General features: G+C 38.4%; 1 protein-coding gene across 2 annotated transcripts in view; it reads right to left on the bottom strand.

Moving 5' to 3' along the window:
* Positions 1-17,559, bottom strand: part of LOC101855475 (serine/threonine-protein kinase PLK1) — a 28,572-nt gene extending 11,013 nt beyond the window's left edge. For both annotated transcript variants that reach the window (XM_005094215.3, XM_005094216.3), the window contains exons 1-7: positions 17,384-17,559; positions 12,522-12,629; positions 11,371-11,487; positions 9,648-9,865; positions 5,019-5,114; positions 3,946-4,145; positions 2,701-2,856 (exon numbers count right to left, since the gene is read on the bottom strand). In XM_005094215.3, the coding sequence (XP_005094272.1) occupies positions 2,701-2,856; positions 3,946-4,145; positions 5,019-5,114; positions 9,648-9,865; positions 11,371-11,487; positions 12,522-12,629; positions 17,384-17,494 (1,006 nt within the window). In that variant the 5' untranslated portion in view covers positions 17,495-17,559. The remainder of the gene's footprint in view (positions 1-2,700; positions 2,857-3,945; positions 4,146-5,018; positions 5,115-9,647; positions 9,866-11,370; positions 11,488-12,521; positions 12,630-17,383) is intronic.
* Between the last annotated feature and the right edge of the window lie 584 nt (positions 17,560-18,143).

The following is an 18,143-nucleotide window of genomic DNA, read 5'->3' as shown; positions in this document are numbered from 1 at the left end:
GTCTTTAGTTAAAAAATGCAGATGTGCATCTTTCTTCTCTTATAACTTGACTATTACTACTCGCGCAGATTTAAGATTTCTCATGGTAAAAGACATGATATTCGTAGTCAGTTTGACAGAGATTTTGGAGAGATCTGTCGAGCCTTTTTTACATTAACAATCTTTTATTCATAAGTTTGTAACAAAAATAGGACAAATTAGGTACTCTACAAACACTTGTCTAGAACAAAAAGTAAGGCACAGAAATTAACCATTCTAACGCAGAATAAATCTCAAGACATTGAGCTTTTAGTACATCCACATAATGGTTTGCTGTGTGGGATGGGGAAGAAGCTATATCGTTTTAAACATGGCCAAAAATGTGAACTTCCTAACTGACACCGGCACAGTCGCTTCAGGGCTCATTAACCCCGTGACCCCAAGCCGGGGAGCTCCGGCGGGCTGCTGAGTCACGCTAACTAAAAGTAACAGAATCGGGCATGAAGCAGATCTACAACAATAATGTGAGAAATATTAAGTAAAGACATATTGAACTTTATTATAACAGACACAATTCCAATTAATAAATTTTATTATAAATGGACTTCGTTCTCATTATTCGCAAATCTGACTCTCAAAGTGCATAATATTTCTTTGACAGCATCAATCAGCAAGTTCAAGCCCACCAATACAAGAAAATAGGATACAAAAACAGAATAAGTGCACTCTGAACCTCAAAAATGTATAAGATACGTTTTTACGTGCTAGGTGGCAGATATGGCAACTGTACTGTAACTACTCACTTTTTCCGTTCCCCCTCATAATCCAATTTTGTGGCCAGACCAAAGTCTCCAATTTTGATTTCCATTTCGTCGTTCAGGAAGAGGTTGCCTAACTTAAGGTCTCGGTGAATGACCCGTTTACCGTGAAGGTACTGGCAGGCCTCAATGATTTGGCGAACAAAATACCGAGCCTCAGGTTCTGTGACAGCCTTTCGCCGCTTGTGGAGCTCCATAAGGGACTGCAAAAACAATTTTTATTTTTTTTACTGCATTGTTTTCTATGAGTCTTTCAACACAGATTACAAAATGGAAATTTCAACATATTCTAACCTGATAGATCTTACCTTATGAGTGTAAAATGTGTTACACCCTATCAGCACAAATTTAAGAGGCGATAAAATAGACCATGAATGAAGCTTCGTATGGGACTGCAAAACACATCACATTTTTTAAAAATTGCACACCGTTTTCTTTTGCTCTATCAACACAACAATGTTACCTCTAAAGCATCACAATCTCATAAAAGCCCTGGTTTGATCGTAAAATGTTTTCAATCCCTTTTGGATTGACTTTAAACATTTTAAGTGCTGAAAGGTCATGAAAAGGACAGTCCAAACAAAAAAAGAGTAACAATGAAAGCTAATATTTTGTACATGAATATTTACATGGGATACATTCTACACAAATAGTACTTCCAACAATTATTTGCTCAATGTTTGGTGGTTACAAATTCAAGGGAACGAAACTGTTTATTCTCTTAGTTCTCAGTCTGGTGGTGTTTTGAAACTAGATGCTAGCCCTCTCAATAAATCTTGGGATTAGAATACTTCTTTTACAAAACTATTGAGCTGCAGAAGAAACATTTTTTAACAAGGTCCCACAGAAAACAAAGAGGTTTGCACTGCTCGCTGACGACGTTCCACCCACAAAAAATAGGACAATAATGACAATACCTTTCAAGTTTCAAGCACTAGTATGCAATTGTATTCAAACCGCCAAAAGCTGAAATTAGGCACCAACCAGTAAATCAATTTTGCTGTTATTCAGCACATGAGAACAGGATATTGTCGAAGCCGAAGAAATCGACAGAAATGTTGAAAACGAGAATTCCACAGAAATGCAAAGGAGCAAAGTACTGACAAAATGCAAAATTCGGTTCACGTTCCATTAAAAACAAGCAGACGCACAAATGTGAGCTGCTTTTGGTAAAACTAATATTTTCACAGTACAGTGACAGTAAATTAGTCCTAGGCGCAATGCCTAACAAAACAATAACAAAGGGACAGAGTTTTAGTTTTAGTTTCGGTAGAGGTTTTACGGCACTCCTAACTGCATACGGTCATATGAGCGCCAGAAGATTAGAGGTGTTACAAGAGAGACACAAACATAAAAAAGAAGAAGGGGAGATAAGGATGATAGATGTTGGATAGGAAAGAAGAAGCAGAGCATCCGCCAACCACCCACAAATAAAATCTGAACAAAATACCTACCACAAAGTATGGGTACAAGCCCCTATCAAATAAGTGCAATCATTAAAAATGAGGAACGTCAAATTTAATGGCTCCCTCTTGTAATAAGCTACATAAGACAAATTGAAGACCAATTCAATGACGAAGCAAGACACTTCTATTGAAAAGTATAATCATTTAAAGTAGTGGATCTGGGAATATACCCAATCTTTCCCACACAAACTGACTGACTGAACACTACAGAACCAGAGAAAAAGCAAGATGACAGATAATTTTGGAGGGTTGATGTGAAAAAGGACAGGAAGAGAGGACTGTCCAAAGAGACTACATCCCTCTGCAATATACACACAAGAATGGTATATTCTACAGTATTGTGAAAGGCAAATTATTCAAACATGTGGTGATGAAGACAAAATTCAAGTGTTCAAAGAGAACTTCATGAAAATCCCAAAAGCTCATCTAAACCTAACCATTGACATCCAAAAGCGGTTTTCTCGCAGCACTGTCAGCAGTGAGGGCACCACCACTACCACTCATGATTGGATCCACTGCAGGCACCTTCATTAGAGCATCCAACCTGGGCACCATCGTAAGGCATGATGTTGGCAGGCGGGGTGGCAGGCAGCCTATATGAGAAAAAAAAGGGGAAAAGGAAAAGATAAACTGACTGATGCCAGTGTGAACATTGGTTTAAAAATGAATTGCATGATACTACACCAATATTTAACATATATAAACATAACACAACAAGCATGGATACAACAAAGACTTTAAAAAAAACATTGCTACAACCAAGAGGTCACATACATGACAAATTTATCATAAATATATGGAACATGAAAGGGTAAAATAATTAATTTCAGATATAAATACACACTTCATCACCACAGCCATGAAGCACCTCTTTTGAGCAAGAACAGGGGTGAAAATTCATAGACATCAAAAAACCTGAAGAGGTAGGGTGGGAATTTTCAAAAACCTAAGTCATTGTACAGAAAGATAGGGCAAAGACAATAAAACACACACTAAACAGCTGCCACTCAGGAATTTCAAAAAAGGAGGAAATTCACACGAAAGCGTATGCGCGCTCTCCGAAGGCTGGAGTAAAACCAGTGAGATCCAGAGGCAATATCTTGGAACATCTATGTTTTTGGAAGAGAAAAGTTCGGAAGCGTCATATTTGTTAACCATACTGTATTTGAAAAAAAAACAACCAAGACACAAAGCTGACTAACAAGCATTTGACCCAGTTTGGGGATTAAAAATCCAGAGTTTGCTGCCAGTTAGTGTCTCGTTTACAGATTTCTTTCACTTTAGACTTATGCAAACGATGTAGTGTAGCACTGTATTGGATTAAGGGGGCAACACTTTGCCACCGTACAAGATTACTTATAGCACCAAATGCAAAGTGCAGCAACTGGCTTGCTCAGTTTTCTAATGAACTGTTGAAGTCGCACACCATCTGCCTCTTTCTCAATCCAGCTCAAGACCATCGTTTTGCATGTTGTGTAGTCGCCGGTTTTTACACACGTACATGCCGGCCCCAGTCTAAAAAAACGGCAGACCTCAAAACCCCTGTAAATCCTCTGACACATTTGTTAGAGCTGTTACAAAAATGCCCATCTATAAAAATAGCTTACATAATAAAGCCTTAAAAAATAAAAGTTGAGCAAAAGAAATTTGCCAGCAGAAGAAACATATTTTACTGAACATACCAGATGTGAAAAACGGATCCTCCATTATTTGATCCATATTCGGTCGTTCAGTTGGGTTTGCTTTGAGTAGTCTGTTAATCAAGTTTGAGGCTGGTACAGTGATTTTGTGTGGGATGTGGTACTCATTTTTCTTGATGCGCATGTATGTGTCCTTTAGGCATGAGGTCTCAAAAGGGGGCTTTCCCACTAGAAGTGTGTAACTGTTGAGAAAAAAAAAAGAAAACAAATGAGAACTTTGAAAAGCATAGAACAATCACAACGATAATGTCTAAAATGTCCCTTCTTACATCCTACGTGAAGTCTGATTTTGTTTCTGGCAGAACAAAGCAATACATTCAGCCTTTTGTCTATTTACAGGGCAAATATACATGATAGAAAATAATCAAGGAAAGAAAGTTGCTTATGCTTTAGAGGGCTTTAAAGTTCAAATATTTACATGATATCCGAGTCTTTAAGTTTAAGTATACAGCCGCAAACTCAAAGAAGGCAAGAAATTACAAAAAAAGGGTTTAGTAATGCTCCAACTAATTCCAATTCTGAAAATGCCGGTATGCATTAAAAACATCTGTGCCAATCTCTAATACTTCATATGAAACGAGACTTAACTTGCATACAACACGAGGGCCGTTATGGAACTTTTGTCTGTTTCGAAATAATATTGAGTCTGGTAGAGAAAATGGAAAAATGTCCACCGTAATTGGGATTTTGGTCACGGAAATGATGCTAAAATTTAAGTTTCGAAAAGAATACTAAAAAGAGTCAATATCACGATTAACTTCAAGTGAAAACAAGTTACAAGCAGTGAAAACAATAATGATAATCTGCCTTGCTATTTAGAAAGTAAACAGCACAATCTAAAACGAAAATAGAGAGGAGCTTTTCCCAGGCTAATTTTTTTCAAGGACGAGGACCAGTAGTATCGAAAATCCTCCAGCCAAACAGCATCACAAAACAGCTTTCAGTCAATATACCCATGGAGTGCTGTTGCTGTGACATGTGACAATTTCTTTTTTCTTAATAATAGTTGTTTCCATGCTAATTATGAAGGATAAAAATATAAAAAAAATACTCACACTATACAACCAAGGGACCAAACATCCACTTCATAACTGTGTCCTTTCTTTCCAAGCACCTCAGGTGCTATGTAGTTTGGTGTACCGCACAGGGTCCTGAAAAAAAAAAGTTAATTGGAACCAATAAAAAACCTGCAAATAAGAGAACACCATGAGCAACAAAAACATTTTTTCCCTTTTACAAAAATAATATCACGTCTGGGAAATCTAAACTGAACAGAAAATGGTTGGCATCTTTTAAAAAAAAAAGGATTATTTCTGATATTCATGGTGGTGTATGTGTATGAGAATGGCGAGAGCGCGATGACAGTTGTCTGAATTCAGGCACTTGAAAAAGATTATAGCTTGGTCACAGAAATCAGTTGGGCTATACAGCTGTCGTTGAAAGACAGTTTACAGAAAGCCAAACAAAAAACAGCTATATTGAGTGTCACAATGTGGTGGAACCAAGCGCTAGTCAATTTTTGGGTATGTGGAGTTATTGGTATCACCTTAAAGCTTATTCATTCGCCTTGCCTTCGAAGAAAAAAATATCCATTTATCTCCAAAAGAACTCGAGATATTTGCAGTTGAAGGAGGTGGGGTCGCCCGGTTTCAGAAGTAAAACTAGCGAGAAAATGGAAGCCAAAGTTTAGTGACTTCCATAGCTTAAAAAGAGTCATTAGAAACTGCAAATTTACATTTTTTGTGCCTTTAATCAAAGTTTTCCCTTAAAACCCACACATAAAAGGGTTTTTGAAAGGACATAAAAGTAATTGAACCAAAAGTTCGGTATAAATTGTCAAACTGGTGGGAAAATGTCATTTTCTTCAATTTCATTACTTTGACGAAGGCCTGATTTCACCATGCTGCCTCACATATAAGGCTAAGAACAGAAAGGACTAAGATTACACCATGCCATAAAAAACAAGACGGGAATAGACCACATCACCACACAGGCCTCCAAAAAACACAAACCCACCACCACTACATACAAGGCTAAAAAAGGGGGTTTTTTTTAACTTCTTTTAAAAAAGGAAACATGTCTATAGATGAATATCAGCAATTCATAGCAGCCAACTTTTCAAAACAAAAAAAATCAGCTCTATCATTGCAGCGGGTCAAGCTAGAGGGCATTGGCCAAGTAACCACTGTAATTCCTTTACAAACTCTTCTACACGCAATAGATTTAAATTCAAGCCACTGCGCACCGGCAGTGGAATTTTAGTTGCCGAGGGGGGTTCCCCGCCGAGCGCCTTATCACGTCGAGGTCACGGGGGTCAGTTCCTTGTCGCCGCTCTGTCTGGGCCGACTTAATTTTTGGTACTTTTCAATGTACAATTTTAGGTGTATCCTAGTATTTATGGTAATTCTCATTTAGTGCACTCAAAACATGCATTTCTGCTCTTGAGACTCAAACAAGAACGGACGTTGTAACTTGTCTGGTTATTTCATTAGACGCGCTGAAGTCGGCAATGCTAAAATGCAATTTTTTTCGGACTAGCGTAAAAGAAAAAAAAATCAATATAAAAAAAATGGCCACGACCAAATCTGTTAAACTTTTGGAACCTGAACGACATAGCATTGGTGCAGATACTAAGAAAAGATGGTACCTGCGCATATAATAGAAAGCTGTAATTTTGCAACTTTATCCATCGGGCACACAATTTGCTATGAAGTAATTCCTCCAAATACAACTTTATGTATATAGTCGAGAATATTCGCATAGTTTCTTGAAAGTTTTTAAAAGTTACCATGAAGTTTCTCTATGAAAAGTACAAATCTATTTTAGTGCCAGAATACATCTTCAATGTAATACACGAACAGTGACTGTTACACTCCAGAAGTTCCTTACTTTTCTTAAAACGGTAAGTCTAGGTTTTTTAAGTTGACTGAATAATAGGGATGACTTCTCGTAATTGGGTTATCAGAAAAATTTCTAGCTTTCCAGGGACACTGAATCAGCACCAGACTTTTCCAGCTTTATTTTGTGTTTCTATGACCATTTGCAATAACTGACAAAGCGACTGATTTCTTTACATTCATAATTGTGTTCTGACACAAAAACTAAGAATGAATGTGTAAGCTGGCATTATTTTTATTCCATACAAGAAGTTTATCTCTACCCATGTATTTACACGGTTTTGTGGGTTTTTTTAATCGTTTCACGGCGCACCGGCAGTGGAATTTTAGTTGCCGAGGGGGGTTCCCCGCCAGGCGCCTTATCACGTCGGGGTCACGGGGGTCAGCTCTCTGTCGCCACTCTGTCCGGGCCGATTTAATTTTTGGTACTTTTCAACGTACAATTTAAGGTGTATCCTTGTATTTATGGTAATTCTCATTTAGTGCACCCAAAGCATGCATTTCTGCTCTTGAGACTCAAAAAAGAACGGACGTTGTAACTTGTCTGGTTATTTCGTTAGACGCGCTGAAGTCGGCAATGCTAAATTGTAGGTTTTTTTGGCTAGCGGAAATTTTAAAAAATCAATATTAAAAAAAGGCGTCGTCAAAATCTGTCGAACTTTTGGAACATGAACGACATAACATTGGTGCAGATACTCAGAAAAGATGGTATCTGCGCTTATAATAGAAGGCTGTAATTTTGCAACTTTATCTGTCAGGCACACAATTCGCTATGAAGTAATTCCTCCAAATACAACTTTATGTGTCTAATATAATCGTGAATATTCGCATATATCATTTTCTCGAAAGTTTATAAAAGTCACCATGAAGTTTCTCTATGAAAAGTACAAATCGATTTTAGTGCTAGAATACATCTTCAATGTAGATCTAATACCCGAACGGCATCTGTTACACTTCAGAAATTCCGTACTTTTCTTAAAACGTTAAGTCTAGGTTTTGTAAGTTGACTGAATAATAGGGATGACTTCTCGTATTTGGGTTATAAGAATAATTTCCATCTTTCCAGGGACACTGAATCAGCACCAGACTTTTCCAGCTTTATTTTTGGTTTCTAAGACCATTTGCAATAACAGACAATGTGACTGATTTCTTTATATTCATAATTGTGTCCGCGCATATTTCCGACGCAAAAACAAAGAATGAATGTGTTAGCTGTCATTATTTTTATTCCATACAAGAAGTTTATCTCTACCCATGTATTTACACAGTTTTGTGGATTTTTTAATCGCTTATTATTATATCTTTTTAGTTGTATGCAGGCTGCCACAGACACAGCATGATTCATGAACAACCACAGAGTAACTTTCTCTTGTTTAATAGTAAAATAAGAACTAACACTGATCGTCTTTAGTTTAAAAATGCAGATGTGCATCTTTCTTCATTTATAACTTGACTATTTCTACTCGCGCAGATTTAAAATTTCTCATGGTAAAAGACATGATATTCGTAGTCAGTTTAACACAGATTTTGGAGAGATCTGCCGTGCCTTTTAAAAATTAACAATCATTTATTCATAAGTTTGTAACTAAAATAGGACAAATTGGGTACTCTACAAACACTTGTCTAGAACAAAAACTAAGGCACAGAAACTAACCATTCTAACGCAGAATAAATCTCAAGACATTGAGCTTTTAGTACATCCGCGGAATGGTTTGCTATGTGGGATGGGGAAGAAGTTATATCGTTTTAAACAGACAAAAATGTGAACTTCCAAATCGACACCGGCAAAGTCGCTTCAGGGCTCATTAACCCCGTGACCCCGAGCCGGGGAGCTCCGGCGGGCTGATGAGTCACGTGAACTAAAAGTAACAGAATCAGGCGAAAAGTGACGCCGTGTTTTATATTATATCTTTTTGGGTGGGCTGCCACAGACACAGCATGATTCATGAACAAACGTAGAGTAACTTTCTCTTGTTTAATAGTAAAACAAGAGCTAACGCTGATCGTCTTTAGTTAAAAAATGCAGATGTGCATCTTTCTTCTCTTATAACTTGACTATTACTACTCGCGCAGATTTAAGATTTCTCATGGTAAAAGACATGATATTCGTAGTCAGTTTAACAGAGACTTTGGAGAGATCTGTCGAGCCTTTTTTAAATTAACAATCTTTTATTCATAAGTTTGTAACAAAAATAGGACAAATTAGGTACTCTACAAACACTTGTCTAGAACAAAAAGTAAGGCACAGAAATTAACCATTCTAACGCAGAATAAATCTCAAGACATTGAGCTTTTAGTACATCCACATAATGGTTTGCTGTGTGGGATGGGGAAGAAGCTATATCGTTTTAAACATGGCCAAAAATGTGAACTTCCTAACTGACACCGGCACAGTCGCTTCAGGGCTCATTAACCCCGTGACCCCAAGCCGGGGAGCTCCGGCGGGCTGCTGAGTCACGCTAACTAAAAGTAACAGAATCGGGCATGAAGCAGATCTACAACAATAATGTGAGAAATATTAAGTAAAGACATATTGAACTTTATTATAACAGACACAATTCCAATTAATAAATTTTATTATAAATGGACTTCGTTCTCATTATTCGCAAATCTGACTCTCAAAGTGCATAATATTTCTTTGACAGCATCAATCAGCAAGTTCAAGCCCACCAATACAAGAAAATAGGATACAAAAACAGAATAAGTGCACTCTGAACCTCAAAAATGTATAAGATACGTTTTTACGTGCTAGGTGGCAGATATGGCAACTGTACTGTAACTACTCACTTTTTCCGTTCCCCCTCATAATCCAATTTTGTGGCCAGACCAAAGTCTCCAATTTTGATTTCCATTTCGTCGTTCAGGAAGAGGTTGCCTAACTTAAGGTCTCGGTGAATGACCCGTTTACCGTGAAGGTACTGGCAGGCCTCAATGATTTGGCGAACAAAATACCGAGCCTCAGGTTCTGTGACAGCCTTTCGCCGCTTGTGGAGCTCCATAAGGGACTGCAAAAACAATTTTTATTTTTTTTACTGCATTGTTTTCTATGAGTCTTTCAACACAGATTACAAAATGGAAATTTCAACATATTCTAACCTGATAGATCTTACCTTATGAGTGTAAAATGTGTTACACCCTATCAGCACAAATTTAAGAGGCGATAAAATAGACCATGAATGAAGCTTCGTATGGGACTGCAAAACACATCACATTTTTTAAAAATTGCACACCGTTTTCTTTTGCTCTATCAACACAACAATGTTACCTCTAAAGCATCACAATCTCATAAAAGCCCTGGTTTGATCGTAAAATGTTTTCAATCCCTTTTGGATTGACTTTAAACATTTTAAGTGCTGAAAGGTCATGAAAAGGACAGTCCAAACAAAAAAAGAGTAACAATGAAAGCTAATATTTTGTACAAGAATATTTACATGGGATACATTCTACACAAATAGTACTTCCAACAATTATTTGCTCAATGTTTGGTGGTTACAAATTCAAGGGAACGAAACTGTTTATTCTCTTAGTTCTCAGTCTGGTGGTGTTTTGAAACTAGATGCTAGCCCTCTCAATAAATCTTGGGATTAGAATACTTCTTTTACAAAACTATTGAGCTGCAGAAGAAACATTTTTTAACAAGGTCCCACAGAAAACAAAGAGGTTTGCACTGCTCGCTGACGACGTTCCACCCACAAAAAATAGGACAATAATGACAATACCTTTCAAGTTTCAAGCACTAGTATGTAATTGTATTCAAACCGCCAAAAGCTGAAATTAGGCACCAACCAGTAAATCAATTTTGCTGTTATTCAGCACATGAGAACAGGATATTGTCGAAGCCGAAGAAATCGACAGAAATGTTGAAAACGAGAATTCCACAGAAATGCAAAGGAGCAAAGTACTGACAAAATGCAAAATTCGGTTCACGTTCCATTAAAAAAAAGCAGACGCACAAATGTGAGCTGCTTTTGGTAAAACTAATATTTTCACAGTACAGTGACAGTAAATTAGTCCTAGGCGCAATGCCTAACAAAACAATAACAAAGGGACAGAGTTTTAGTTTTAGTTTTAGTATAGGTTTTACGGCGCTCGCAACTGCATACGGTTATATGAGCGCCAAGGGGTGGATGTCAACAGAGAAGTCCTTACAGGGAATAAGACTTACTCTGTTTACCTCTCTAGCTTCAACAGCACAAAGTCTGTTTCGACTTTCAAGGCACCCGGAAATAGCGGGTCCCAAGAGTGTGACAAACATACAAAAGAAGTAGATGAAAAATGACAATAGTAAGGATTAGGAAAGAAAAAGCAGCAGTTCCCTGCTGTAGATCAGGCACAGTTATGAGCGTGACATTGATGAATCAGCCCATTTACAATTTTTACTGTGCATGAGAACGAAAAATGTCACACCTTTGGGAATGGCCTAAAGACACTTCAGTCAATGGCACCGCCGCGGGGGGGGGTAAATGGGAAAGAACAGAATAAGAATAATAATTATAGTCATAATCCTTACCCTCCTGCGACACAGCTCCAGTAAAATATATACATTGTCATTATCCTCAAAGAAACTATGGAATTTCACGATGTGCTTGTGCTCGACACTGCGGTGAATTGCAATCTCCTGTGCCATCTGCAGAAATGAAATCATACACACACAAAGTCATAAAGAGAATTTCTATAGGATGCTTGATCAAAATTTAAAAAATACTGCAAAATGACATCCTGCGAATTAAAATGTCAGGGGCCATATAAAGAACAACTTCAAGGATGAAAATGGAGATTGAGGCTGCAACAAGAAGCTAGTTTTTTGTTAAAGTTTTAGTAGAGGTTTTACGGCGCTCACAACTGCATAAGGTCAAGAGAAAGCTTATTCCAGATGACCGTGCTTAAAGCCGGCATGGACTGTATAGTCCGGGAACATTGCCCCAACCACAACTGAAGTATCTGAATATTCAGACATCTATAAATCTCTAGCTCTAGAAATTGAATTCGATGGATAAAATGCTTGTTCTTCTCAGTCCTTGCAGAATGGCAAAATGAAAGATGACGCCGAACTCTCACAAATAACCAAAAAATCTAGAGAACGGAAACAGTTTGGAGAAATAGAGGTCAAGTTTATTTTCCAGAGCGTTCGGAGAAATAGTCACTTCATTCTTCTTTTTTTTTTGGAAAATCAAAAAAAAAAAAAGATAACTGTTGCAACTCTATGTTCATAAAAATACTAAATCCCCACTATAACCAAAAATACAACAAATTCTAAAAGTCTCCTCCACAACAACCACCTTTCACAAAACAAATAATTCTGTAATGTATAGACACTGTCAAACTGTTAAAAATGTTTTGAAACACTCAGTATTACTAACTTTTTTACTTTGAGAAACCGTTTACATTTCAGTCCTGTCAATCCATCCTGGCAGAAAAGAATCTAGGATACCTCTCTCAGTCACACCTTATTCCCCTATTCCTGAAAACAACTGCATTTTATTATTCTGGAAAACATATAATGGAGGAACCAATTTTATCACAATGTACAAACCTTTCAAGTTGATCTCATCTGTCCTACATCATATGGAAACCAGGAAAACTTCCTCTTTAAATTCTGCCACCACGAACTGGGTCTTAGAAATTCATTTTAAAAATGAAAGCAGACATAGTTACACTGACCTTGTCTTTTTGGTGTTGCTTGACAAGAAGTGATTTGGGTACGATTTTTCCAGCCCAGACAGCCTTGGTGTCCATGTCTGTTAGCTCGTAACATTTTGCAAAGCCCCCCTGAAAATATACAAAAAGTACCAAATAATATTCGCTGTACAGTAGGTAAAGGGGCAGGCTACAACATTCATGATAGGTATGAGGGGGAAAGTAGACATTACACTACCTCAGTACTACAAAGTTCTATCTGACGTTTTTTTTATGGCCGTTTTGAGTTACCAAGGCCATGAGGTCAGAAACCAAATGTTCTACCTGCTCTATTACAACCGTGAGATTATTCAGAATCATCAAGATATTCAATGAATTGCATTTTAAAAAAGCATGACATGTGACGTGAAACTCAACGTTTTAAAAAAATCAAATTTCTCAAAACTAGGCTCTGAGCAAATAGAACTTTGGTAATTCTGAGGTAACGACACATTTCATTTCAAGACATGACAAATTTTATACAGAAACCATTTTTTAAAAATAAAAGCAGTTTTACAACACTTGCAACACAATTAAGAGTTACAAACACAAAAAAGGAGGTGAGATAAGCTGATAAGGACAACAGATGTTTGATAGGAAAGAAGGAGCAAACCACACCAGAGCACCCGCCAACCACCCACAGAAACAATTTACTTGGTTTTTTTTTAAATCATTGAGGCCCATTAAACATCCATCACAGAATGGTGCAAAGCTTGCACTAAGTGCAAGAACGCTGACACACAATATATTATACAAACATGAACATAATGAAATGAATGTGTTGTATGCATAGTGCCTGAGGTGACGAGAAATTAAAAGAGGATTTATTTTGATGTGTGTAAGTCACTGTGGTAAAACTAGGCTTTCATCAAGGTAAAATCGAAGAAACCAACATTTTTCCAACCCTCAGGCAATTTCTATTTAATGATTTTTTGTTGCTAATACCCATAATCATACTTATAGTTCATTTAAAAGCACTGTGTGTATTTTAGCTGAAAAAGGTTGACCAAAGCTACAAAAAAAAAAAAAAGAAAAGAATTTGCAGTTTCCAAGGACACTCAAGTTTTGGAAGTGTGACTTTTTCACAAGAATACTGTACTTTCAGACAAGGTTTTGACCAAGCGAAAAAGTGAATAAGTTTTATCCTTACTTAACCTGGGGGTTCCACAAAGAAAGTTTTGGATTGGAACCCACAGGGCAAGAGATCAAGGGGAAGACCTCGTGGAACTTGGAGAAGAATCACAGAAATCAATGTACAGAAAAGTGGGAAGACATGGAATAACATCAAGAGGCTAGCCCAGGATAGAGAAAAGTGGGGGGTGTTTGTCCGTGGCCTATACCCTGGTGCAGGGTGAGAAAGGCAATGATGATGATGATGGGGGTTCCAGAGGAGGACAACCCCACCCCCCCCCCCCCACTTTCCCATAATTTATTCTTTTGAAATTAGTTAAATTAGGTTTCAGATTTTCTTGAAAACCATTGATTTACAAGGGGTTCAGCAGCTCAACAGATGTGACCTGTCAACCCTGGAATCCAATCCCCGCATAAAATTTTTTTGACACATGAATGGTGGTATTGGTAAACAGCAGTGTTGCTGTCACATGAAGGAGCAGCAAGCACCTAGCACATCTCTGACTGGCCCAGAGATGATGTTACTGTATTTCCGCCATCTGTTTTTGTTGTCTACCGGGATTCCCCCAAGACTCCTGGGTTTCCCTGGACAGTAACTGTTGACTAGATCTTGCAGTGTTTGTTTTTGTTTTTTGAGTAGGCCCTATTAATTTATATGTTAATTATAAACAACCTCAGCAATTCTCGTTCCTTAAACTACCTACTCCTCAAAGTTGTACACTCACACACACTCACGCTCGTGCGCACTCACAGCCCAAGCAGAGGGCGATGAAACCTAGATATCTACTCTAGTGACGTGGCCCATTGTGCACTAAGCGGCAAAGCAGGCCCCCCATGGTGAGATCTAATCAACTGGCGAGGGAAGCCCCGAAAGTCGATAAAAATAGATGGCTGAAATACGTCATCTATATTCAGGCCAATCACAGAGATGTGCTAGATGCTCGCTGCAGCTTCATGTGTGGTGGTCCACGTCCCTGAAGTCGAGTAAAAAAGCTGAACCAGTTGCCAGGGTGAAAAGACCCATTTTAGACTATTTTTCAGCACTGTTTTATTGTTTTTTAGTGTGCTGAGAACAATTTTGGCTCCAAAAACTGCCACAAACCTTTTTTTTTTTTACACGATCCGTTTGTTTCAAAAGTTGTGTTTTGGCTATTTTAATGTGCAGTTTGGCATTGCATGCATTGAAAATCTGGCCAGTATCATCACCTGGAAGCGTGATTTTACTGTATCCAACTGTCAACAAAGGATCCAGACCGCAACATTGCGGTATTACTGGAATGGGTACCCAACCCAGCCACAGACAATGACGGTTTTGAAAAAGGAGTGTAGACCCGGTAACCGGGAACAAAGTCACAAAAGTATGCAGACCCGGTAAGGGAAATAAATTGTGATTTCAGAAAGCTTCAGCACCCTCTTGGCTCAGGGTAGACCAAGGTTCTGCGCTAGATCTATTGCCTAGGTCTAGATCTAGACAGACAGACATAAATCATAGATCTAGTTTTGAGGCCTAGATCTAAAGGAAGATTGTGGATATCTTTCTGATGAACGATCATTTTCCCTCCGTTTTGGGGTTGGGGGAATGAATAAGACAAGAACAATGTCATTTATAATTTCAATCAAGCAGTCACCCTCTCTATTCCTCTGTCTACCACCCCCCCCTCTCTGTCTTTCTTTCTCTTTCACCTAATTTCCCACTCTATCTTTCTCTCGTCCCGTCCTGTCATCTGGGGCATGTGATAATATTTGCTAGCACTTCCCAATGATCTCTACCCCCCCCCCCTCTCTCTCTCTCCCTCACATACACACACTCTACCGGGTCTGGGTGCTGAAACTTTCCGAATCACAAAAGATTTCCCGTTCCGGGTCTGTATACTTTGTGACTTTGTTTCCGGTTACCGGGTCTGTATACACTTCGTTCTGAAAAAGGGAGTGTATACAGACCAGGTAACCGGGAACAAAGTCACGAAGTATACAAACCTGGTAGGGGAAATCTGTGATTTCGGAAAGTTTCAGCGCCCTCTTGGCCTTGGCTCAGGGTAGACCTAGATTCTAGGTTCTTGATCTAGATTTAGACAGACAGACAGAAATCATCGATCTAGATTCTAGTTTCGAGGCCTAGATCTTGATCTAGATCTATATTTAAATCTAAATGAAGATTGCGGATGTCCTTTCGATTTATAAACGATCATTTTTCCTCCGTTTTGGAGTTGGAGGAATCAAAATTTGAAGAAAATAACAAGGAAGAGGCTAGCCGTACTTAATGAGGGCTAGACTGGCAGTCCAGCCGTACTTAAGTACGGCTAGACTCACAGTCTAGCCGTACTTATTCTTAATATGATGGCTAGACTGACCATTTACAAAAAATAGGCCTACTGAATTGTAAATATACATTTTTAGTGTGCAGTACCTAAAGTATTTGTATTTGAGACAAAACCAGGTTCCTTAATGACAGTGCATGTATTTTAAACCTCCTGTTTTCTAATGTAAATAGGGCCTAAGATAAGTACGGCTAGACTGTCAGTTTAGCCGTACTTAATATTGATGGCTGAATTGTAAATGAAAATTTTAGTTTGCAATGCCTAAAGTATTTGTATTTCAGACAAAACCAAAAGGTGCCTTACTGACTTGCATGTATTTGAACCTGAATAATTACTCTAGATCTAGATCTAATGAGACCTGTGTACTTAACAGGCTTGAGTCGATTGGGCCAAACCTAGATCTAAGTACGGCTAGACTGGCAGTCTAGCCGTACTTAAGTACGGCTAGACTGTCAGTCTAGCCGTACTTAAGTACGGCTAGCCACTTTGAAATACAATGTCATAGTCATAGTTTCAATCAAGCAGTCACTCTCTATTTCTCTGTCTCTGTCCCCTCTTTTTCTGCCTGCCTCTCTCTCTCATCTTTTGTGTATCGCTCCTCGCCTTCTCTTTAGAAGTCTTTCTTTCTCCAAACCTATTTCCCACTCATATCTTTCTCTCATCGATCCCTTCTCTCATACCCTCCTGTCACCTGGGGGGCATGTGACAAAACATTTTGCTAGCACTTCCCCCTGTTCCCTCCCTCTCTCTCTCACACACACACACACTACCGGCTCTGGGCACTTAAAAATCACAAAAGATCCCCTACAGCCTACCGGGTCTGTATACTAGATCTAGAATCTAGATTCTAGATCTAATCTAGATTCTAGTATACTTCGTGACTTTGTACCCGATTACAGGTCGGTGGGTCTGTATAAAAATCTAGATTAGATCTAGATCTAGATCTAGATATCTAGATCTAGATTTCTAGATCTAGACTCTAGATATCTTAGATATAAATCTAGATCTAATCTAGACTCTAGATATTAGATCTAATCTAGATTCTAGAATCTAGATCTAGAATCTAGATCAAGAAGATAAACAACACCAATGAATTGAATTGTCATCTGATCTGTTGTTGAGTTGTTGGAAAAACTGACTTCACGCCTTACTCTTATTGGTTAAGTTAGGACAAGGAAAATTTGAATCTGATTTTTGTAGCCTACTTAGAATTGGCTTCTCAACGTTCCCATGTGTTTAGACGAATGAGAGAAAGTAAACAAAGAGATAGACAATAGAGAAGAGCTAAGAAAGGAATCAAGAAGAGGGATCTGAATGAAGACGACTTTGGTTCGGTCAGGGACAGGGAAGACGGGAAGAAGACAACACAACAAGAATAGACATGTTTTCAAGTTTCACCTTGCCCAAAAATCGGCCTCGAAGATAACGTTTTCCTGTTCCTGGGTCATTCAGCACTTCTGGAATCACATCTTTGGGACGTACATCACCCTTAGAACTTGAAGTCGCCATCCTGTTGTCCAATACTTCATTCAGATAAGCTCAATCGTCTCCGATATGCCTCCCTCAGAAGTTGAATAATTCGAATTTAGCAGCACCGAGATGTTGAAATCCGGAGTTTTTCATTGGCTACTGGCGATTCAGCCATTTCCATTGGTTGATATGGTTTCCGTCGCTTACAACTCTGTAAAATAATACAGTAGAAATTACGGACCGGAAAACTAGGCTTGCCTTGGCTAAATGTACGATAACAATAATATAACGAATCAAAAACCCATTGGACTTCTTGCACCCCTTTCGCTAATTTTTCATTTGTTAAGAGGTTATTGACATCAAACGAAAGAAAAAAGTTGAAATATAATACGACCAATTCAAGTTACTTTGAAAACTGCATTCTGATAGATACAATATACATAAAGAGGTGTTGCTATGATTCTACGATAACAGAGCTCAAATTAAATGTAGTTTTACCAAAGATACTCCACTGCCAAGATAGTGCACTTGCTCTTTGCGCTTTTGTTGGCCGCACAGCGCGTGAATGGCAAGGTCACTAGGCGACGCTAGCTTGTTTCATCGCCAACAGTTTAACTGCTTGAGGTGTGTGTTCATATGCGTGCGTGTGCGTTTGTTTGTGAGTGTGTGTGTGTGTGTGTGTGTGTGT

This window comes from Aplysia californica, unplaced genomic scaffold, assembly GCF_000002075.1.
Source record: "Aplysia californica isolate F4 #8 unplaced genomic scaffold, AplCal3.0 scaffold00078, whole genome shotgun sequence".
Taxonomy (NCBI): domain Eukaryota; kingdom Metazoa; phylum Mollusca; class Gastropoda; order Aplysiida; family Aplysiidae; genus Aplysia; species Aplysia californica.
Note: the sequence above shows the minus strand (reverse complement) of the source record. Positions and strands in the feature narration are given on the sequence as shown.